This window comes from Ambystoma mexicanum, chromosome 9, assembly GCF_040938575.1.
Source record: "Ambystoma mexicanum isolate Mex_15411 chromosome 9, UKY_AmexF1_1, whole genome shotgun sequence".
Taxonomy (NCBI): domain Eukaryota; kingdom Metazoa; phylum Chordata; class Amphibia; order Caudata; family Ambystomatidae; genus Ambystoma; species Ambystoma mexicanum.
This window is the reverse complement of record NC_090931.1, coordinates 1,213,173,819-1,213,194,345: the sequence shown is the minus strand read 5'-3', so window position 1 is coordinate 1,213,194,345 and position 20,527 is coordinate 1,213,173,819. Positions and strand designations below refer to the sequence as shown.

General features: G+C 47.0%; 1 protein-coding gene across 2 annotated transcripts in view; it reads left to right on the top strand.

The window, feature by feature from the left end:
• UBXN4 (UBX domain protein 4) overlaps positions 1-20,145 on the top strand; it is a 1,027,720-nt gene extending 1,007,575 nt beyond the window's left edge. For both annotated transcript variants that reach the window (XM_069616541.1, XM_069616540.1), the window contains exon 14: positions 19,468-20,145. In XM_069616541.1, the coding sequence (XP_069472642.1) occupies positions 19,468-19,603 (136 nt within the window). In that variant the 3' untranslated portion in view covers positions 19,604-20,145. The remainder of the gene's footprint in view (positions 1-19,467) is intronic.
• Positions 20,146-20,527: the final 382 nt, after the last annotated feature.

Here is a 20,527-nt window from a genome sequence, read left to right as displayed (position 1 = left end):
GGTGCCGTGGACGGAGAGATCGTCCAGGGTGGCTCCCGAGCCCACAAGAGAGGAATCCGTGGTGACGGTGGCCTGCGGAGTGGGCGGTCGGAAGGGCTTGCCCATCCATAGGATGCAGTCTCTGGTCCACCAAATTAGGTCCGGGTGGAGAGATGGAGGAACGTTGATCATCAGAACCCTCCGTACGTACGACCCCTCTCTAAGCACTGCTGAGATTGGGTGTACGATTTGGGCATGGTCTTTGAAAGGATGGATAAAGACTTGGCCGTTTGTGAGCTGTTTTTCTTCTTGTTCAGGTCTTCGTCCGCGGAGGAGTGGAAAAGGCCCACCCCCTCCCCTTGAACGGTAGATCTAATATGCGTTCCTGGACATCCGGGTTGAATTTTGTTGCCCGGAGCCAGGCTGTCCTTCTCATGACCATGGCAATACAGATGGCACAGCCAGAGGTGTCAATATGGGCCACAGAGGATTCCATGAGATCATGCGCCACCAACTTGGCCTCAGCTATCCCTGCCTTAAAGCGTGATTGGCTATGGGTGGGGAATCCGGGAGGAAGTCTGCAATTTCCTGCAATAATCTTTGGTTGGCGGCAGCCAGCATGGCATCTGCGTTGGTCTGACGAAGATGTAAGAACGCGTTGGAATAGAATTTCTTGCCATACGCCTCCAAGATCTTCTCCTCCTTGCCTAGCAGCGCCGCAGAGGAGGAGGCTGAGGACGACAGGCTTGGAGTATAGTGATGCTGCAGCGATCACCGAGGAGTGTGGCTGAGGATGGCCAGAGAGCAAGAGTGTATCCCCCTCCATCTGCCTGTACTTGGCGTCCAGGCGTCGATTGACCGGCTGCGCTGACTGCGGTTTGAGCCAGCCCTTCTTGGACAGGGAGACTACATCAGTCTGCATATTAATCCCCGATTTGGCAGAGCGGCGTTGTGTCAGGACTTCTGCTAGAACCCCTCTGCCGGCTGCTCGACCTCGAGTTGGGGTAGGCCCAGATACTCCGCCAGCCCAACAAGACGGTCGTGGAAGGCCCTGGCTGAGGATGGCGTGTCCGGATCATCCTCCTCATCCGTATCCTGCAGATCTGGGGGATCATGTGGAGTAGCAGGCGCCGTAGGCGCCGTAAGATGGGGTACCAGGACCGCGGACGGAGACTGCAGAGGCGGCGAAGGCTGGTACAGGCAGGATCCCCTTTCCTATGGCCCAGCTACTTACACATGAAACAAACTCTGGTTTGTGAGAACACAGGTGTCCCACTGTTAAGGGTGCTGGTAGGGAGAATTCTCATTTCTGTGCTAATTCCCTTCAGCCTAGACCCCTAGCTCTTTTGCTGGACTTTAGGACTTTTTAATTTTAACTCTGGAGTGAGGTGAGACCTTTTTCCCACCCTCTCATGTGTTTTGACCTGATTTGGATGATGTGTTTTCACAGTTTTTGGAGTCTTGACAAACTCCATAGGCATCTACTTTTTGTATGGTGACACACAGCACCTTCAGTTCAGTGTCACAGAGAAATCATTTAGATTTCTCATAAGGTTTAAATACCTTTTCTTGTATGAACTACCGTTCCCAAGAACAATAAAGTGAAATTGACTTTACTTACTTTTTCTCTTTGTAGATCCAGCACACACCATTTTATGTGGGTACGACATCCTTTCGTCGCGGGATGTTTTTTGGCAGGGTTTTTTACTGCAATTTTTTTTTTTTTTTAAACCCATCAAATTTTTTCGAAAATGAGGGGGGGGGGTTAGGTGGGAACCCCCCTCCCCCCAAAATTTGATGGGTTTTTTCGAGAAAATAAATCGCCTACCCATGTGCTTTTCTACCGCAGGCTGAATCCTCAGCTGCAGTACAGCACCCATGGGTGACCATTTTGTCAAAATGGCCTCAGTCTTTTTTCACCATTTTCTGGTTGTGAGGTATTTCTTGGGTTTTTCTGTGTTGAGCCAGGTTTGAGCCCTTTGTTCGTTTTGCCTTTGGCGGGCTTCAGCCCTGAAGCCCGCCTCTGGCTCCAGTGTGTCTGGGAAGGCAGGATGTGAGGGAGATTCCCAAAACTCCCCTGTCCTTTCTCTCTAGGAATGCCTGAAAGCAACCAGTCCTGATTGGCTGGATGGCTGTTTTGGCACCCTGCTGTGTGATTGATAGCCTAGGCTGTGCATGAATGGGAGAAACCTGCTTAAAAGGCGAGGGTTTTGGAACTAGAAGCAGAGTCGACCACTGGGAGAAACCCCAGACAAAGAAACTGTGAACGGAGCCTGCTGCAACCTCCTGGACCTTTGAATTGCCCGGCGAAACCCTGCTGCTGTGCTGAAACTCCTTTTTCAATTTGACAGAGGAGCTCAGGAAGGGGCGACTTCTTCCCTTGGGTTAGTGGGACCAACTAACCCCGAGACGAACTCCACCGGACCACCTTCCCCAAATGGCTGTACTTCTTTGCTGCTGCAAGAACCGAGTGCCAGGGGTCGAGAAATCCATAGTTGAGTGCAACTTCTGAAATCTGGCTAGAAGCTCCAGGGGTCTCCTAAGGACCCTCCAGAAGCAGAATGACAGAGCTCGAGCCCCCTCACCAGAGTGTAGGACCTAAGGAGTGAAGGAAGCCCAACCGGTATTCGAGATCCACGACAGTGCTGTTTGCTAAGCGCTGAAACCGCAAAGTGACGCTGAACTGAAAAGAGTCGGTAGCTGCTGACGAGCCCATAGCTGCCGACGACCTCCAAAGTGCCGCCGCAGAAGCCCTCCAGACTTCCTCTTGTCCCCACGACTGAGGCTCAGGAACCCAAGGTCTGCATCGCTGCAACAGGACAGAATCCAGCTGGACACCTATTCTTCAAACCAGAAGTACCGTTTAGACTTGGGGTACTTACCTCCTTGTCTGTTAGCTGTTCTCTTCTCAGTTGGGAATTGCATTGGCTTACCTTTAGAGTTGATTCCAACTCTGCTTTTTCACAGGCTCCACAGCTTGTGACCCTACAAGTGATTTTCTACAAACTCTCTAACTTTGTGCAAGACTTTGACTCTAAGAAGTACCTCAGCTCCATAGACTGTTTCAAATTGACTTTGACTGTCCTGGCTCCCTGCAGACTCTTCTGGCCCATTGACTTTGATATTGTTTGTCCCGCATAGGTGGTAACTGGTTTTAGACTGCCATTGCTGGAAAAGTCTTGTCTAGATTGCTTTGGAAGATTCTAGTGTCCTCACAGATACTGAGAAACTGTTTAACCTTTTTCCTTCCTTAACTTTACTTTCTGCAACCTCAGAATCTGCAAAGTATAAATGCCATTACTGTCCTTGTGAATGAAATCACCTCAGGATGTAGGAATTGTGTAAAAAGCATATCCAAAGAGTATCAACTAACTTGTTTGATTCTGAAAAGAATTTTGTAAAGTATATTTTTATTGTTAGATAGATGACCTTTTTAACTAATGCTCATTTAAAACTTGATGTTAAATAAATTATGTATAACTGAAACCTTGAGTTTAGTGTTCCTTGTTTACTTGTATTTACGAATGTCATTGCTACAGCACTACAGCTCACATTTGCTCCTCTTGACATAGGCTTGGCTGGTCAGTCACACTACCAACTTTTGTAGTGCAGACCTATACAAAAAGGTGGGTTACCTGATACCAATCAAACAAGTGTTGTGTAGTGTCACACAGTGTGACTACATCAATTCTGCGCTATGTTTTCGGAGTACATGTCTGAACTAGAGTTTTGGGATTTCCTTTCATGCTTTTGGAGACCTGACATTTGTCCTTCCCCTCGTTACTTTTGTTGTCCAGGGATTTCTCGTCTGGTTTGGTCGTGCTCCCCTGAGCCTTCTTCTGAACTCGAGTACTTACAAACCTGTTGGCACCCTTTGCAAGCTCCCTGTGGTCTGTAATAGTCTTGTCCACAAGATGCTGGTGTAGGTCAACCTCACAATTTTTCAAGACATGCCCACAGGCAATCAAACTGTACATTCCCTTTAAATGTGTCAACTTTGTTTCCGGGTTCTCTAAAGCTCTTGAGATTCTGTTTGCTCTGGGGTTTCGCAGAAGGTCCTGAGAAGGGCCACCTTCATACTCTCATAAACAGGCCTTTCCTCAGAAGTTAACTGAAGAATTGCATCAACCCCCTAGGTCGGTAACTGACTCATCAGGGTTGGCCCCCACAGTACCTCCTCCACCTCCTTAGCTGAAAAGCAAGCTCAAGCGTTTCAAACCATCAAACATATCCTTCGCCACTTCATAAGTCTGTACTAAATCTTTGGGGGATGTGGTACCTCGGCTTGTTCCGGGCCCCTTGTTTTGATCCACTTCTGCTGCCTTCACGGGAAGTGGATCTGTTGGCTTCCTTCTCTTCGAGCGCCAGCTTGGGCATCGCTATGGTGACTTTGCTCTGCTCTTTTTGTTCCTCCAGCGCTGGTCTCCCCTCCTCCAACAGGAGCTTTCTAGCTGCTACATTGTTCACCACTGGAAACAATTACTGGGCCACTGAGAGGATGTGCCGAGACCTGGGACCTACGGGATGCCGCACTGGGCCCTGACTTCCCGAACACTCTGGAGTGTTTAGAAACCACACTTGCCTACCGGAGGGATAGTTGTTGAGAATCTCTACTCTTGCTGTCTTCCTCGCCATCTTCCACCACCCCTTATGGAAGGCCACCTTCATTCGGGTACATGGGGCCAAGCCCGTCCCCCGGGGTCCCTTCCCCAGCCGCCCTCGCTTCTACTCAAGCTTCGAGGCTGGTCAGCTACTCAGGCTTATTAATCCTGGTGCTGTGGGGAAGTCCCCTCTCTTGACCGGGGACGCGCAGGACATCCTTGCGCATGCCTTTCAGTCTCTATTTCAAGATCCATGATTATTAACAAATACCTAGCAGTGTTCTAATCGTTTACTGAGATCGTACTTTTAACGTTGGATGACTAAGCTATGCTCAAGTCTCCAGCAAGATCCAACCGTCTGCCACCAATGTGACAAATCAAATTCCAGGGTTCCTGTGGTCCGGGGATGAATATCGTTTTCTAACCCATCAGTCAGCCACACACTTGTAATACACCAGAATGGATCGGAATAGATTGAAATAAACAAGCATACTATTAAAATCATAAACCTCCTTGTCCAATTTTGGTAACATCGACGGAACGGCAGGCTTATCTCTTCTAAAGGTCGTGCTTCGTTGGTTAGTTGCAACATAGCAAAAATACAATTATTACCCAATGATAAAAGAATGTCCATTTAAGGTTGTATACAAATATCTGCTTTATTATTATCACAACAGACAGCCTAACAACACTGAAATACAACCCTGTTAGGACAGTTTTTCTGAAGGCTTAGTAAAACCATTCAACTGAGACAGTACAAGACACCGCTCTTAGTATAAGGGTGTATCACCTGAGTTCATGGTAGTGTAGACAGAGTAGCAGGCTTATTTTAGGAGGGAGAGAGGGCTGTAGAATCAGTACACAGAAATTATATTATACATATGGTCCAAAATAACACTGACACACTACATTTTTATATACAAGCAGACCAAGAGATTCATGGCTATATACTATCATAAAGCATATAAAAACATTATAAAAACGCAACACTAGGCTTTAAATACACAGATCAAAGCACAGACCTTATTTAGAAACCTAACAGTATTTCTTGGTAAGTCAGACCTTTATATACACATTCAGTCTAGGACACACCTATTCTTAGGGAGTAAAACCATAAATTACTTTCAGATTACTTTACAGTAATTGAAGGGTAGTAGACCCTGTCAGTTATGAGGTGACACTCAACAATGAAATCACATAGTCAGCCAACTCTCAAATATACTTTTCTGAATACCGGAACACAGATTCAAGAAACAGTATATACCTCTACTACTTTTGTGATAACACACAGTTGTACTAGGCCGCTAAAACCGTTTTGGTGCAATATACAATTACAGTTGCTTTTCAGCTAAGTGAAACACAGGCTAAAATAAGCAAGAACTCTTTACACTAATTGTGTATGCACCAGGCAGACCAAAGTCAGCTACACCTAAAGGAACCATTTACAGGAATGGCACACAGCTATTCTAGGCAGTTAAAAGTAAGACCTAATCTTGTAATATCCTATTACAGTTACTTTTAAAGATCAGTGGGACACGGATTGAGATAAGCAATAATTCTTTAGCGTGTTTTACGATGGCACACAGCTAATACAAGGTAAGGAAAACCTATATACTTTTTAAAGGGGCTATCCGCAATTTAAAGGTAGGTATAACCTTAGGCAGACTTATTCTGGACAGGCTAACAGCAAGTTAGGGGAATTAAGACCCAATTGGGGACACTCGTAGATCAATCCTAACTGGAATAGTAAACTGAAGCCAACAGCATTACGTTTGAGGGAGAGGCACAACCAATTCACAGGTGAGTAATTTAACCTTATATATACCTTTCAGAATAGTGCAACACACATTAAAGGTAAGTGATCACTTTTGTAACTGTGCCCTCTGAGTTACAGTTATCAACCAACTTCTTTTACAAGTAAGTAACTTTTGCACACGTGTTGTTCTTTTCACGCCAGAACCCTTTTCTTATCCAGTTTTTTGAGTTTAATCGGGCACTAGAGGTACCCTAGCGGTCTAGGTGCCAGCTATAGGCAGGGTGAGATGGGGTTCAGTTTCAGGCAAAGCGAGAATTGTGTGTGGTTGGGATTTGTGTGTTATGTTTGTGTCAGAGTTCCAGAGGAAGAATGTTCAAATAAGTAAGTATTTCACTCTAAAGTTAGTTGAGGGTCCAGGGACTTCAGAGAAGACGCTCTAGGACGATTCTGCAATGGGTCTGGGTGAACTGGATGAGTGGCCTCCCAATCACTGAAAATACCCCAGCCAACACAGTACCTCAGCACAGAAGAAGAGTTGCAGCAGGAAGACTTCAGGATGTGCAGCCAAAAAACCCAGGTCGATGGATTCCTTTGTCAAGAAGACGCAAGACTGGACGTTGGAAGGACATTTGCAGCAGGGATCACAGGAGAAGGCTCCAGGCAAGAGTTTCCTTGCGGCTGGATGCGGCTCTGTGGATGATTTGGTGCCTTTTCAGGAGCTCATAAGAAGACAGAATATCGCTGGTTGGATTCTCGTCGTTTGCAAGGTCGAGCACTCTGATGAGGGTACTTTTTGGACTTGAATTGTGCCTCTGGAGATCCAGCAGGATGCCCAGGAGGTTTCAGCAAGATTCAGAATTCGGAAGACCGTGCACCGCACAATGGCTCGAGGTCCCAGGGTATTGTGGTATTGCTGCCCCGCAAGGTCGCAGCATGGCGTGGGATGGCTCAAAATGCAGGTCACCTTGAGTCTAGTGGGTCTCACCAGGCTCTGGGTCTGGCTCATTTGTTTCAGAGTCCCCAGGTCCATTGGAAGGAAGGGCTACAGCAGACTCCGGTTACACCGCAGGCTCTCTGGTTGCTGGAAATTGTCTCAGCTGTGGTTTCTTCATCTTCCTCTTCGGTTTTCGTTCCAGTGGTCAACTACCACTTCAGCTTTGAGGATAGGACTTTTATGCAGGAACCCAGCCAATCAAACAGCCTTGCAACATTCAAACTGGGGGGGGGGGGGGTTGGCATCCATCCTTCCAGTTTGAACTGGGTTCTCACAGTCCGGCTGGAAGACAAAGAGCTGCAGAGTTTTCATCTCCTCCCTCGCTTCCTGCCTTCAGACACTCTGGAGCCTGGGCAGGGAATCCACAGGATTAAGTTAACACAAAGGAATTTCCTGCCTTGGATTTCAGGGGAAGGAACAAGAAAGGACAAGAAATGCTAAAATGGCGAAAAAAAGAAGACCGGCCATTTTGGTAAAATGAGCACCCATCGGTGCCTTTACCAGGGCTGTGCAGACAGCCCGCGGTAAAGGTGCACCAAATTAATAAAAAAGGTTCACTGCCACCAGCCATTAAATGTACGTTTGTCCTTGTAACATAAATGTTACATTTAAAATGAGAAAAGGGATACTCAGCATCTCCCCAGCACTCCACATAAGGTGGGGGTGGGGGTGCTGGTCTCACCTAATAAAATGTAAAAAGGATCCGAAGATCATTTCTATCCTTGGGAACTGTAGTTCTCACAAGGTTAGCCAGAGAAAATTGAAAGGGGAGCACCTAGGGTAACCAGGCAACAATAGGCACTTCTTGCCAAAAAGTTGTCAAAGAGGATAACTTTTAAAATACACTATGGAGAGTCTTAAAAATGACATCCATAAAAAGAGTAAAAGACTCCCACTCACTGAGGTATAGGGAAAAATAATCTACCAGTCTAGCAAAATGTTCTGGAGTTGACACAGGTCAGGAAGATTTATCATTGATATGAAAATGTTGCCTAACAAACCCACCCTGTAAAGAAATGCAGAGGACAGACCGTTTCAAAGAAGCAAATGGGATGCACTCTGTATACTGACAGGAGGGTAGTCGCTATGGTTAATGACAACAGCAGTTTGTTAAGGTTTCTTGGCTTTAGCACAAAGGTGGAAAAGGGTCTTAAAATGTCTCTTGGGACCTTCTGGGAAGGACCACGGGGACAGAACTACAATGTATCTTTTGCTGTTGGTTTCTTGGTGCTCGACAGGGTCGAATCGGATTCAGGGCACTTTGCAGACTTCTGTGTCAGAGTTCGAGACAGGAGTCGGCTGCGGGTATCAGGCAAAGCTAGATGAATGGCTACAGGCGGCCTACATGGTGACTGGGCTCAGTGCTGATCAGCGGTTCTGAAGCACTGGCCGAGACGTCTCAGATGTCTTTAAGCGACTGCGGCTGGACAAGGGTCAGTGTTTCATTCGGTTACAAATAGAGGAACTTGACTGGTTCCTTTAAGGCGGACATCGGTAGTCGAGGCATTTCTCTCAGCTTCTTCAATGGGCTTCTGCCGTCCTTTTAGGCATGCCACCCACAGCTGTGGAGTGTGTTGCAGGCATCTGCCTTGTCCTTGGTTTTAGGTTTAGAGACCTCATGGCACTATCTAGCCAGAAAGCCTGCTGCAGAGCCTAGCAGGGCATGCTGTGTGCTGGCTGGGTACCAATTCTGGAGTGGCTGGAGGGTCCTCTGAGTTCTGTTTCTCCCTCTGTTCCCTGAGAGAAGATTAGGAGAGGGATCTTTCTTCCCTCTTTGGATATCCTGGCCTTCCTTCACTGGCAAAAGATGTAAGGCAGACTGTACCTTCAGCCAGGGTCCAAGGTTGAGTTCTTCTTCTTATGAAGTTTTCAGATGATCTCAGCCCTCTTTTAAAGCCAATTGGGCCACAATGATTGGTGTTGGCTAAGCCTATCTTGGAGAACCAATCCTGGGGTCCCTGCCAGCAATCTTTGGTATGAGTGAGGTCATGACCAGAGTGCTTTGCAACAGGAAAGGTAAAGGAGCAAAAACAGGAACAAGGTGTACTACTATGTCCCACCCATCTTCCTGTCTGGTGTATTCAAAGTGTCTGTCTGGTTAATGATGCTCCCTGTGCAGATCCTGTTAAAGCAGCAGGTCTCCATTGAAGCTACTGCGTGACCAGACCCTCTGGCTTCCGCAAAACACATTCTCGTTCCTTATGAATGGGGCCCCCATAGCGTGGTGGCCTACTGAAACAACCGACCCAGACATGACAGTTCACTGCCATCAATGCTGAGAGGCGGGAGCTGGCTACAGGTTGACACAGTTACATATGAAAGGTTGTTGGATTTCCTGTCTCCTTTGTTATCCTCTACAGCCAGGCCCTATGTGGGCCTGTTTAAAATATCCACGTTGGCATGATAATCACTGCCACCAGCTGCAAGGCCTGACAGAGCAGGTTGTTTCCATGGAGCTTTTGTCAATCAGGCTGGCCATGGCAGGGGGAAGGTTGGTCGTACCCCTTCCTTGGGATGACATTGCGCCCTCCTTGGCGGTCATATTCCAACTACATATGACATGGGCGGACTGCGTATAGGCAGTGTCTAGCCCGGAGTACACAGGTCTTTGCTTTTGTCGTGGTGTGAGCATAGGGAAATGAGTGTGGATCAGCCCCACACATTTTCCTGAGGTCAGTCTACCATCATTCCATTTAATTGAACATTTCAAAAAAGCCCAGGTGAGCGCACTCCCACCATGCAGATGGTCTAATTCCTCACAAAAGGTATGCGCTGTAGTGAGAATTGTGTGTGGTTGGGATTTGTGTGTTGTGTGTGTCATATGAGTGATAGCCAGAGGCTAACCGGGCACAGAAAGGTATACAGAAAGTCACACACTTCTGCTCTTAACAGGTCGCACGGGCAATGGGACACCCTAATGACGTAGCTTATATCCCCAAGTTGACCCAAAAGTAGTCTCAAGGAAGCCATTTGTCTCTCAGTAGCAGTATCACTGTATGGAGGTAGAGAGCTACAGGAAGGATGGTTGAGGGGTCATCCAGGCTGCAAGATGTCTGTAGCTGGAGGGTTACAAGATAATCAGGTAGCTCTACCTGCAAGAGGGAGAGCTCTTGCTCCTTTCTGCACACCTCTTGGGGCTTACCAAACTGCGGGGTACATGTTGCCGGACTAGTCCGCTGGGCAGATAGACCTGCAGGGAGAACGCCCGCAAGTGGCATTGTTGCACTATGGTTGGTATTTTGTGAACAACCCTCTGTTCTATAATGACATGGTTTGAGGAACCCTAACCCCTACCCACTCCTGGGCTGGTTAAAAGAGGTATTTCTCTATTCCTACATGTTACCTTTTCTGGGAATTCCACAAGGAAGGCTCTCCCTGATAGAGGCTGCATTGCTCGGGCACACCACATGATGGTAGATTCACAACCTGAAGCAGGTGGCTTGCATTGACCCCCAAAATCCCAAAGACTGCCTGTAAATTCCCATCATAAGTGACATGAGTAAAAAACACTGGGCAGCTCCTGGTGACTCTTGGGGAGATTTTTGCACAACCCTCTGGAGAGGGCTGTGTAACCATCTACCCATAAGTTATAACAGTGCCACCCAAAAGAAAATAAGAATGTTCAACAAAGCCAGGATCGCTACCAAAGTTCAGGATACACTTCAGGCTCAAACTATCCATGCCCATAAGGGAATGTTACATTGCAAGGAAGGAAACCTAGGTGGCAAGGAATGATGCAATGCAATTCAAGAGGCAGGCGTGTAATGCACAGGTTCAAAATTGGTGGATATCTCCAGGGGCCGTAGGGGGACCCAGCAAAGATGTCACTCTTCAGGTAAGTACCTTATATTGTCAATTGTAAGAGGTCAATCACTGCACCCCACTAAACTGACTCACCCCTCTAATTACACTATGTTTACTTATCGCACCACTCATAAGCATCTCAGTTAACTGTATTGCTTAGGGTGTTTTTGCATTGCTGTTGTGTTCAAAACCAGGCCTTTTCCCCACTTTTTAGGAAAGTTGAATCTGGGTGCTTTTGCATTGCGGTTGTGTTAAAAATTAGGCCTTGTTCTCTCTTTTTAGGAAATGTTTTGCAGTGCGCTTTCCCCACGCCCCCGTTTTCTATCCACACTGCTCTTGCTTGCCCCTGTGTTGTGTTGCCTGCTTGTTGCCTCCTGTGGGCCTCCTCTGGTGCTTCCTGTGGTGTGTGGCTGTGGGCTGTCCTTCTTTCCCCCCTCACTGTCCCTTCTTCCTCCTCGTACCCTTTATGATGCTCTCAATCTCTACCATCTTCTCAAATTGATACTCTATATCCTATCCCTCTCACCAAGTCTGGAAGGGAAACGTTCAAGAGGTATATCCTGGTCTCCAATCCAGGCCCCCCTATCGCTGATGCCCACATCAGAGTTCCCTACAGACAGACTCTCACCTCTTTGTCATTCCCTCTCCAGACCTATGGACCCCTCATATGGTCTCTGTTCTCTCTCCTTTCTCCTCCTCTCCCATTAATGGTGGCACTCGATGGGAGGTCCTTGTGGCCCCCTTCCATTCTTCCATGACCATCATAAACTTCTAAATGGTACTGTCATGGTTCAGGGCTCTCAGCCCAATCTCCTCCACCTTGATAGGTGTCTCCCGTGTCTCATCAATGTCCTCCCTTCTCCTGCCACTCCATCTAAAACCTCTCTGGCCCCTCTGACACCTCCTCTGCCGCATCTCTGGCACCTCCTTCCTTCTCTGCCTCCTCTCTGGCACCTCCTCCGCTCTGGCCCCTAGGCCACCTCCTTCTACTGCCTCAGCCAACTCTCGGGCCCTTCTACCGCCTCCGCCGCGTGTACCACACTCCTGCACCCCATCTCAGAATCTCAGAACTCTTTCAAATGTGGCAACCTGCTCCACATAGCTACTCTCAATTCTCGCTCTGCTGTCAAACATTCCTTTGAAATCTGCCTAGTCCTTGAAGACCTTAACATGTATGTCCTTGCTCTCACCGAGACATGGTTCACAGCCAGCTCTGCCATGAGTTTTGACACTCTCCTCCCTGAGGGCTACAAGATCATCTCAGAGCCCAGAACCAACCGCCCCGGAAGTAGAGTGGCCCTGTTCTTTCCGGAATGGATCCCTGCTTCTGTCATTCCTACTCAGGCCTACTCCTTTGAATGCCTGGTCTGGAGGCTCTCTGTCTCTCCTGGCCTCTCCCTGACTGTGGCCAACATTTACAGGCCACCTGGCCAGGTCACCCTCTTCTTATCGGAATGGACATACCTCACTCCTTTACCCTCCTTGCCTCAACCTCTCAACTTTTCCTCTGAGACCCTGAACATCCACCTGGATGCTTCTAATCCCTCTCCTGGGCTTTTCTGAAACCTATGCGACTCTCCCTTTCCATTCTGCCCTCTTGTCCGACCCACTCTGCTGGACATACCTTGGATGCTCACATCACCTCAGACTTCCCCCTCTCTGACCCTCTCACCACTCCTCTCTTGATCTGACCACTTTCTTCTCTCATCAAACCTGAAACTGCTTGCCCATCAAGCAAATCCTACCCCAGCACTGCCACCTTCCTTCGGAGTCATTGGGCCCATGAAGTGCGTGTCAATGGATGCCTTTGCCTCTGCTTTCTCGGCCCCTCCTACTCCTGCGATTGGCTCTCACTCTGACACAGCCATCTCCAACCTGCATCTTTCTATCTCCAACAGTTTGGACATTTTTGCCCCTGTCATGAATATCTGTCTAAAGCCTACCTCCAAATGTAACTCCTGGTACAACCTTGCCGCTCTGAAACGCAAGTGCAGGGTGACTGAGAGGAAGTGGAGGGCTTTGTGCGCATCCTCTGACAAACTGGCCTGCCGCCTGCTCCAAAGGCAATACAGACTCTTTGTCCTCTCCAAGAAGAGGGTCCATATCCAAGCCTGCATCTGTGCGGCCTCTAGCAACACGGATGAACTCTTTAAAATCTACAAGGAGCTGGCCAATCCTGCTGCAGTCTCCACCTCTCCTGTTCCCTACCAGGCCCTCTGTACGGCTCTGGTCTCTCATTTCACCACTAAAACTCAGAACATCCTGTCCTCACTTTACTCTTCCTCTCCCTCTACCTCTCTCAGGCCCCCTTTGGCCACCTCTCTCTCTCTGTCAACACCTGACAATGTCTGTAGACAAGTCTGATCTATGAAAGTGTTGTCCAAACAGGTGCTCCCCTGCTCCTCCAGAACCATCAAGGACCACGTTGCCACCCTCGCTCCAGCCTTGCCAATTTCTGCAATCACTCTTTCGCCATTGGATTTTTCCCCTCTCCTCAAGCACTCCCTTGTGCACCCCCTCCTAAAAAAGCCTTCTGCCGATCCAACATGTCTAGCAAACTATCACCCAATTTCTATCACTGTTTTCCTGAGCAAACTCCTGGAAAAGCTGGCCATCACCCAGCTTACCCTCTACACTGAAACTCTTGGCTGCCTCCATGACCACCAGTCTAGCTTCAGAGCAGCCAGAGGCACAGAAACTGCTCTGCTCTGCTGAAAACCGCTCTAGCCTCGACTCCAGCTCTACCTGTGTCCTCATCCTCCTTGATCTTTCCTCTACATTAGACACGGTTAATCACCCCACCCTGATCAACAGACTCTGTGTGAACTTGGGCATCATGGATCAGGCCCTGGCGTGGCTAACCTCCTTCCTCCTGGACCTTCCCTCCCAGGAACAACTTGGGTCCTTTCTCTCCACCACCCCTCTCTCCACATGTGGTGTCCCCCAGGGCTCTACCCTCTCTCCCTGGCTCTTCAATTTCTATCTGGTCCCTTTGGCCCACCTGATCTCCACCTTCTCTTGTAACTTTCAGTGCTATGCGGATGACACTCGGCTCTCTTTCAGGCTTCCCTCAGCCTCCTCTCCTCCCTTGCTCATTCCTGACTGTCTATCTGCGATTCAGGACTGATGACGCCTCAAACGATCTTTGCCTTAATGCCAGTAAGACAGAGAACCTTCTCATTGGGACCCCTGCTCCCGCGTTCCCTCTCACTCTCTCCCCCTCCTTGGGCCCTCGCCTTCCTGTTAGGTAAAAAACCTTGGCGTCATCTTCAACTCCACTCTCCTTCTCTCCTCACATCACGGACCTTGTCAAAAAGGCCCACTTCCAGCTTTGCATCTTCAGAGGTATTCTACCTTTTCTCACTTTCCCCCAGAAGCTCACTGTCTGCAGAACCCTGGTACTCTCTGTGCTGGACTACTGCAACAGCCTCTTTTTCTGCCTATCTCTACTCTTCGCCCCCTGCAACTAATCCAGAACAGTGACTGCAAGACTTATCTTTGGCTTCAAGCCCAGGGACTGTATCTCTCCAGCCCTGAAATCTCCCCACTGGCTCCTTGTGGCTGCAAGGATCAAGTTCAAGACCCTCTGCATCGTCCACAAGGCTTTCTGGGTCCAACTCTCACTTACCAAAATACCTTTGTTCTAGAGCCCTTTGCTCAGCTACCTCCAACTCAGAGGGTCAGACGCTTCTCCAGACAGAGAGTGGGGGTAGATATCCCTCCTCTGCAGGTGCCTCCCTCTGGAATGGCCTCTCTGCCCTTTTCAGACTTGAGCAGAACCACCTGAAGTTTCCAGAAGCTACTCAACAACCTCCCTTTCTCCTCTGCCTTCTCTCTATCACTCGCTTGCAAACTTACCTGTCTGCTGCGCCGACTGGTTTGCTTGGTTCCTTCAGAGGCTCACTGGGTACCAGGCTCCTCCATGACCAGTCTTCCTTTGCACTGCCTCGTGGCCATCCACAAACTTAAGGGCTGTAACTGTAACCACTACAGCACCCCTTCCTCTCCCTTGCCCTTCCCCTCGAACTTCATATATCACACTTGTGCAATCTGAATGGCACAAGGCCTAGTAGGATCGTTTGTCTTTTCCTCCCTTTGTCTTCCCTCCCTTGTCTTGTGGCAGCTAGAAACACTTGTGTATAGGTGCGTTATAAATGATATATTATACCAAGGAGAAAGTGCCCCATCGGAAACAGGGTAAAGGCTCTAGGCATACCAGCGGTTGTAGTGAAAAGCCCAGTTCTCCCCACAGGCGCAGAGAAAGCAGCAACCTACCCCAATGGATGCCATTGGAAGCCCTAAAGGAGAGATCCAGTATGGAGTTAGAGGTCTGGCAGCCCTAAGAAGGAAGAAAGCAAAGTACAATTCAGACCAATGGAAGTCAGTGGGCAAATGTGATTGAAAGGGGCCTGCAGAACCTGACAACCTCAGACCACAGGGAACCGAAAGGGTAAATATCGGCAATAACCCTCATCCCAGAGCCCAGCTGTAGTTGCATATGGTCCCAGTTTCTAAAAAGACTTCCAGGAAGGAGCAACAACCCAGTGAGTCTTCCTTTGCATGTCGACTTACAGGACGCAGTCTCCCAGTGACTAGGTCAACCTCAGCTACTGTGACAAATCAAATGTATTTGCCCCTTTTCCCCAAGGGGGAGCTTCCGTCTTTGAGGCTAGGGAAGTGAGCCCGCAATGCAAGACCCTCCCTAGGGGTCTGGGCAAGTTGCACCTCACTGGGAGAGACCCCCTTGGGGGACAAGGACTTCCTTTCCTGTGAGAAACTCCCTAAGCCACACAGCATAGTAGCATACCAGGGACTATCTGCTACAAAGACTAATGTAGCATCTACATAGTTGGCTGAAGGCAATGCTGGAACCAACTAGCCCAGGGAAGGAAAGGTGACTGTCTCTTTAAGAGGAGACATACTTAACTCAGACGAGTGGAGGAAAGTGGAGAAGTTGAGAGTACTCTACTCAGGGGAAACCCCCGGACGTGAGCACGTCTTGGAGAGGCAGACCTGAGACGAGCTGCTGAGCCTGCGGTTTTCAAAGGGCTGCAAAACGCCAGAGTGAGACACTGGAGACTGCGTTTCCAACAACGGAGAAGCCGTTTTGAAACAGGAAAGCTGAGTCCTGTGTCAGGTGGTGGCGAGACCACATCCATATCATGGTGGGTAGGACGCCAGATGACTCTCCAAGACCATCAGAGGAGGCAAGTGGGAGCGCAAACCGCTTCCTAACATTAACCCCTGTATATGGCAGAAGGGAAGCTGAGAACGGGAGACCAACGAGAATGTAGAACGATGAGGCAACTCGGACCGCGGACAGTTTCACAACGCCATCCTGCGTATACGGCAGAAGGGAAACCTAGAGTGTGACGAAACTGAGGAACGAGAAAGGCAGTATCGATGAGGATCACCCAAGCGAATGCCATGGCATGCAATGTTCCCCGAGATACAGAGAGGTACTGGGGAGCAACAGGAGCCCCTGCGGCAGCAGAAGACTGGAAGAGAAAATCATCCCAGTACTCACAAGTTACTTGATATAGACCTCTTTAATTGGAACTGTGTAAAGCTGATAAAGAGGAGAATGAATAACCCTGTGTGGGAAGTATATGAAGACTCTGAACAAAGAACAGATAAAGGAGGGAAATTACTACATGAGCCCCAAGATGAAAAGGGGAGAAACTGTGGCATAAAATCTTGTAGTGATTGACAGACAAGATTATCAAGTGAACTAGGTAGAGGACCCAGGACAGGGGAAATAACACAACCAAGCTGAGAAAGCCTGGATCAATAGAGTATGAGAGGTCTAACACCTCCAACAAGAATGAGAAAGTGTCACAGATACACCATTAAAGAGAGTATAAACCAAAGACTGATGTAGAAGAGCTCCAAGCGATAAAGAGAGACTATTACAGAAGATTGTGCTCGACAAGCATCACAAGAAATAGAGACATTGATGCAAAGAGACTCCCAGAAGATATTGGCACACCAGGGTAATCAAACCAATCTGCTGGACTTTTTAAGCTAGTTATCTTAGTGGTAGGGTCAGGTCGAATTAGATTCGGACTGAGGACTTTTCTTTCTTTGGGACTTCCTGATGACAGACCAGCACCTTTCGTTCCTTTAGGTAAGTAGGGAACTTACTCTAGAAATAGGTAAAGATAGGCCTTTTTGTTGTGAATTTGAATGTCCTTAAAGAGTCCGATTCTTCCCACCCACCACAGTCGACAAAAGAACAATAGGCCTGCTCAGAATTGAGACCCACCAGCCAGGAGTGAAAACAGCAGCTCTGATGGCTTGAGGATGGACAAGACTGAGCAGCCAGCAAAACATGGTCCCACGATGACACAGTGAATGCGTCAGAGGATAGGATGGCCCAGATTAGCAACAGGGGCAGGATAGGGGTGTCCCGTGACTCTTGTGAATGGCGACAGCGTCTTACCCCAAGGTGTATGACCAAGCCTGTAAAAAAGATGCAGCAACTGCAAAACATCCCACTGATCGTTCCAGCATGGAGATCCCTGCCCATCTAACATGGAGAACCAAGGGGAGGGCGAGGACTGCACAGGAAGAGTACCCATCAGCCAAGAATGCAGACCGGAGTGCAGGTAAGGCCACATGACTTAGCCATTATGAACAGTCATAGTCTTAAAATGCAGCATTAGCAGTATCTTGCAATATCCTTAGCAGGTAAGTAAATGTGCAGACTACAGTAGAAAACCATCAGAATTGAGTGAGGGTTAGGTTTCCACTAGATATATCTAGGCAGTGAGTGGACCAATAACGGCAGCCCTCTAATTGCACACTAAACAATGGTTTTGATGGCTAGTTAATCAGGGTGGCTCCAAAAACCACCTAAGACTGAAGTACACTCCCACAGGATGTTTAATGGCCAATATAAGACTAGTGACCGGTCTAAACTACTATAGAGGACGTGGCTGGGCTCTAACGGAGCCCCTGTATGCACAGCAGTCATTTTAGGTCTGTCTCAATGCTTCTCGGAATAGAGAAAAGCCTCAAAAGCAAAATGGCTGAGGGCAGGACTTCACGTTTGGAGGATTAACAAAATGTTTTATTTTGAGCTTATATTTTTCAAGATTTTGCCTTGATGATTGACCCATAGGTCTGAAATGCATTTTTTTAAGATTAAAAAACCAAAGGAGGGGAAATATCAAAGGTAGGGGCCCCATAAAATGAGATGGAAGAAGCCCCAAAAATGAAATCCTGCCCTAACAGTGATCAACAGTTTTTGGCGCCTAATCCCTACTAAGAAAGAGTGATGGCTAAGGCTTCCAGTGCCTGTTCAATTCAAAAGAATTCCATAAATGTCCACAGCTAATGAGTTTTAAAAAGGAAAACCTTTAGCTTGATTGGTCACTTGGATCCATGTGCTAGAATACTGCCTTAAACTGTCTCTTTTAGAGTATCTTGTAGTTGTCATACAAGAGAAGAAACGGTCATGAGATTACTTTGTGTATTGTTCCTTTGAGTAGCATGACTTTTATCAATCTCTGCGTTAGTTATTTGCATATGATATTTTCAAATGGGAGCTCAAATGAGCTGTTACCAACAAAGAAGGCAAGCGAGTGTTTGGAGTGGTAAGGCGATTAATCAACAGGGATCCATTTGGGACTGGGAAGACTGCAGTATCTCTAGAGAGCGACATATTTGGAGACACATGAGCACCTGCCATTACAAAGGCTTTGCAAAGTAGCAAGCCCCTGAGGGAAAACTTCACTTAGAGTCCTGTTTTTTCACAAAAGGAAATATAAATGTTGACTTAGATAAAAGCGGAAACGATATGGTAAGACACATGTTCAGGGTACAAGGCTAAATGAACTGGCACTACTCCCTGTAAGAACATCTGCAAAACGACTAGTACAGAACATATGTAGTGTAGAAGTGTATCAAAACATGATGATACAAGCAGGTCCTGATGTAATTAACATACTAGAATGTGATGTGGATCATAGGAATGTGTCAAAGTAGAAGGGCTAAGCCATTGTGCTAGTAGTTATGATACCATTGATGAATTTGTTGTGTTGGTAGACACAGTTGTATAGATGTGTTTACGGATTTTAGAATTGTCTATAAATGGTTTTTGCTTTATAAGAAGTAATGACATGTTTTAATGTGTATTAAATGAGATTGCATATGGGACTGGTTTCAGGTAACCTGATGCTATGATCATACCTTAATTATAGGAGACATGTTTTATTTAGTTATAGCTATTTACAGTTACTTCATGTAAGACTGGGCGTGTTTTATTATGTAAATGTTTACGTGGGTGATTAATATTTGCTTTCTATTCTTTTGTTTACTTCTATTTCCAGGGAAGCAGTCCGGAAAAGAGTGCTGGAAAAACGTAATGATGAGTTCAAAAAAGAAGGCAAAGTTTATAGATTAAAGACTCAAGATGATGACGATGAAAACAACACTTGGAATGGAAACTCAACTCAACAAATGTAGTTTCTCACACAATAGAAAAGCAATAATTATTTTATGTCATTTCATTAAACGTTTGCAGGACAGGTGGGGGCTGTTGTGTGTTTTACTCACTGATTTTTCATATAATTTATTCCTGCTTTGGTACATGGAATAAAGTTGCCTATATCCAAAAGTAAGGATATATATTCATTGGGACAACTGCAGCTAATTGTATGAGGAATACTGTTGTGGTAGATTATAATTGTATAAGAAGGCGGCCAGTGGCCTGGTAAACCGACAAAGATTGCACAGACTTGCCCTCTGGCCATTGTATGAACAGTTTATTTTAACTCTGCTTTACAAATCGAAGGTGTACACATGACTTGAAGTTGTGACTAGGCCGACCAGTGATTGATTTTTTTTAAAAATCATGGCCAGACGCATATGTAGTGAATGGTAAATCGGAGCAACTCATTTATATTTAACCCTTTCTCTTTATTGCATTTGCAGTTGCAACAACCTTGTAGATTTGCATCCACTATTCTTAAAAAAAAAAACAGAATAAAACATTTTCCATCAAACAATGTGCTTCCATTTTTAACTCTTGTTTATCTTTCTTATCCCATTGTACAGAAACACAAACTGTTCCAACAGTTAAATTGTCACTTCAATGCTGAAACAAAGCACCTTGTGAGTTTCCACCTTTTTGTGCACTGATCTATTTTGTATGTTATCTTGTTTTTAGTCTGCTTTGTTTTAACTTTGTGAAAATAAATGCCTGTTGGATTTTTCAGAAACATGTAATACTGTTAAGTGAGCATTATAGGTCTCCTCCAATGGACACCAGAACTCCATCTCATTCCATGGGTGCTTGAAGCCCCCTGTTATTATTGAAATTCTGTCAGTGGGTTGTGCTCCCAGCCCCTGAGGGAGTCTATATGAGTGTGAATATACTGTTTGTGCGGA